This window comes from Contarinia nasturtii, unplaced genomic scaffold, assembly GCF_009176525.2.
Source record: "Contarinia nasturtii isolate CC-2019 unplaced genomic scaffold, AAFC_CNas_1.1 Cnas_scaffold_2838, whole genome shotgun sequence".
In the NCBI taxonomy this organism is placed as follows: Eukaryota; Metazoa; Arthropoda; class Insecta; order Diptera; family Cecidomyiidae; genus Contarinia; species Contarinia nasturtii.
The window spans coordinates 1-3,433 of NW_022200155.1; the positions used below are offsets into that span (position 1 = coordinate 1).

A 3,433-nucleotide genomic window follows, 5' to 3' on the forward strand; every position below is an offset into this window, starting at 1 on the left:
TTTTATCTTGAAATATTCATGCTTGAGAAAAGTGAGAGACTCCCCTAGCTCAAAAAACGTTAGATTGACGGTCTTATCATCATTTAAAAATAACTGATATCGGATAGCAATGGACATTGGAAATCTTGGGTAAGGTTATACACCGGGTAAGGTTATATATTCTGAAATAGTTTTGAAGGTAGAGGAAGAGAAAAAGCGATAAATAAATATAGAAATTTAAACCATGAATCAATATCACAACAGAAAATTGCATTACAATTAACTTTGTATATTTATTTGTTCAAATCAAAATATCATCGAATAACGATTTATATTTGAGTTTATTTCATTTTATCACTTGGAGAGTTGTTTCAAAAGTAAATGATTCTTTTTACAATTATCGATTTTGTGATGAAAAAATAATATAAGTGTAAAAATGTTGAAGAGAACCAATTACTCATCCAATTAATTCATCAATAAAGTATTTCTGGAGATACTTCAACGTCTCTTTACATGAAAACTGATTCCACCGATTGGATTGAGTAAAAATGATTTCGAATCAAATTCAAGTTCACGATCGGATTTAAGTCGGTCCTCCAATTCGAATTTGTATTTCTGCAACATCATAACTAGTCCGACCTTCGTTTGCATTTTACCCAATCTCATGCCAATGCAATTCCTGGGACCATCCCCAAACGGATAGTAAGGTCGATTCGATTGATTTTTCCCTACTGAATTCTCTTCATTGAATCGATCTGGATCGAATTTGTTTGGTTCTTCGTAGTATTTTTCATCTCTTTGCAAGCCAAAAATTGGAATAAACATCTCCGTTCCTTTTTCAATGATTTTATTTGTATTGGGTATCTTATAATCACTCAAGCAGGTTCTATTCAGAATGGTCAATGGCGGGTACTTCCGCAAAGTTTCTGTAAGATATTTCGATAAAATTAAGTTCCAATCTGTATATCAGTCGAGTAGCAATTATATCTTACCGTCGATGCAGCTTTCTAAATATTTCATATCCGAAATTGATTCATATGTAAATTGTCCATTATGTGCTTCCAAAACTCGATCAATTTCTTCGATTACACGATTCTGAATTTCTGGATTTTTCACAATTTCATATAAACAGAACGAAAGTGTGGTTGATGATGTCTCAAAGCCAGCAACAAAAAAGATGAACGCCTGTGCGGCCATTTCATTCACAGACAATGACTTTTGCTTTTCGTCTGCCTTAATGACCGTTTCCCACTTGTCATCTAACTGAACGGTTCCATTATTTCGCAATTGAAGAAGCAATTGAAAGAAATCTTTGCGGCTAACATTATTTTTTTCACGATATTCCATATTATCCTTCACCACCGACATTATAAACCGCTCCACATCTGAATTAACCGATTTAAGTCTTAATATGCTCATTAATTTTGGCTGCACAAAACTAATAAGTCCCCGGATTACATTCATAAATGATTGATCAAGGGCTTTACGACCATTTACTCGAAATTCATTATTTGGATTCTCCAGACAATTGATTTCAATTCCAAATGCCACCGATGCGATCACATTTGTTGAGTGACATGCAGACACTTCACGTACATCCAACATTTCACGTTTCGCTGCTAATTTATCCAAATGTTTTTGTAATTTAAAGCCACATTCATTTAACGTGGATATCATTCCCTTTAATTTTCCAGATGTGAATGTTGGAGTCAATTTGCTTCGCATATTCTTCCATTTTTGTCCGGTAATCGAAAAAAGGTTGCCACTCAATGGATCATAATCCTCATTTGAGTGAACACCACGATCAGCGAAATTCGCGAAGTCTTTTACTAAAATCGAACGAACAAGTTCTGGATCTCGAACTAACAACATTGGCCGTAAAATACCGTAAATACCAATAAATGGCTCTTTTGTTGAGTTATAAATATTTTTGCACCAGTCTCCGAATGACACTTCCATTGAAAACAAACTTTTAAAATGTCCCAATAAATAGCTATACGAAGGGAGCGTTTTAAAGCCTTTTCGTTCCCAGTAGCTGTATGCATATTTTACATAGAAATATGCCAATGTTAAAGCACCAACCAAAAATGCAAACATATCGAGTTTCCAACTATCACTTAATAATGCCATTTTTAAATCAATTTAAACGTACAACGATGATTTTTCGAATTTAATTTAATAATTTATTCTTCTTCCGTTGATGTTCTGAACAAAGCACAAACTTTTCAACTGATTCAAATCTATTGCCAATAGGTTTATATAGGGTCGCTTCGCCAACGAAAGACGTCATTATATTGATAAAGATTAAACCAATTAAGAATTATAATTGGTATATAAACCAGCAAAAAATTACAATAACCGTAATATAGGTAACCGTATCTGTACGAAGCATGATTCGCGAAAAATAAATAAAAATGCGCACAATCATAATTACAAAAAACGATTTTTATATGATCGTTACTTGTGTTGGCATACTTGGAGCTAAAATATAGTCCATTCTTATCCTTTTTTGATGTTTAGTTGTGCATAATCATTCCTACGGAGTAGAATAGAATAAATTCAATTGTCATCATTTTCATTCGAAAATTGACATAATAAATTGAATTAAACTGATCATTCACCATGGTAAAAATAATTGCCGATCTGTGGCTTAGTGAGTCTATATGATACAACAAATTGATTTGAACTACAGTGGATTAAACGAGTTCGTGGATTTTTTTGCTCGCTTCACTTCCCACCGTAGAAAACATTCAATAGAACTGAAAGTGAATCTTATACAATTTTTATAAAATATTGTATTACGTTCTTTGTATATACAAAACAATACTTACTTCCAAACGGATAAGGTGGTTTCAATCTGACCTCGAGGAATAATATTTTCGATAATCGCTTTTTTACTACGGCTGACCAAAACAGCGATATTGTTGGTATAAATGATAAATTGATGGTGATGAATAATAGATAACATTTTATTAATTAAGTTTATCGATGAAAAACATTGAATACGGAAAAGGCCATAAAACAAAACTGTTAGGTATGTTTGTATGCGACAATTGCATCATCTATCATTTGATACATCAATTTTTACAATTTCTCAACCGTATCGAAAGTCATTTATGTCAATCTAAAAAACGCAACAACAACAATCATTTATAGACGGATTGTACTTTTCGGTGTGTGGTCTTTTACAAAACGACTAGACTCAAATTCCTCTGACAATTCCTCTCCAAACTTCCCTATCGAGAGCCAGGTCTTGAGTTTCCCTACACCAATCATACCCTCTAACATCCAAATGACATTTAACTGAATCCAAATAACGTCTACGGGGTCTTCCTCTGTTTCTCGGTCCATCTGCGTCGGCATACAAAATCTTCTTTGGCAAACGCAACTCACCCATACGTTGGACATGTCCAAACCATCTCAGTCTCGACATTCTTGCAACTTCATCCACCGA

General features: G+C 33.7%; 1 protein-coding gene across 1 annotated transcript; it reads right to left on the reverse strand.

Annotated features, from left to right (window-relative positions):
* Positions 1-301: 301 nt before the first annotated feature.
* On the reverse strand, positions 302-2,195 carry LOC116349253 (probable cytochrome P450 6d5). Its single transcript, XM_031780601.1, has 2 exons — positions 972-2,195; positions 302-905 (listed from the first exon to the last, which is right to left on the reverse strand). The coding sequence occupies exons 1-2, from the start codon at positions 2,107-2,109 to the stop codon at positions 478-480; spliced, it is 1,566 nt and encodes a 521-aa protein (XP_031636461.1). The 5' UTR covers positions 2,110-2,195; the 3' UTR covers positions 302-477.
* Between the last annotated feature and the right edge of the window lie 1,238 nt (positions 2,196-3,433).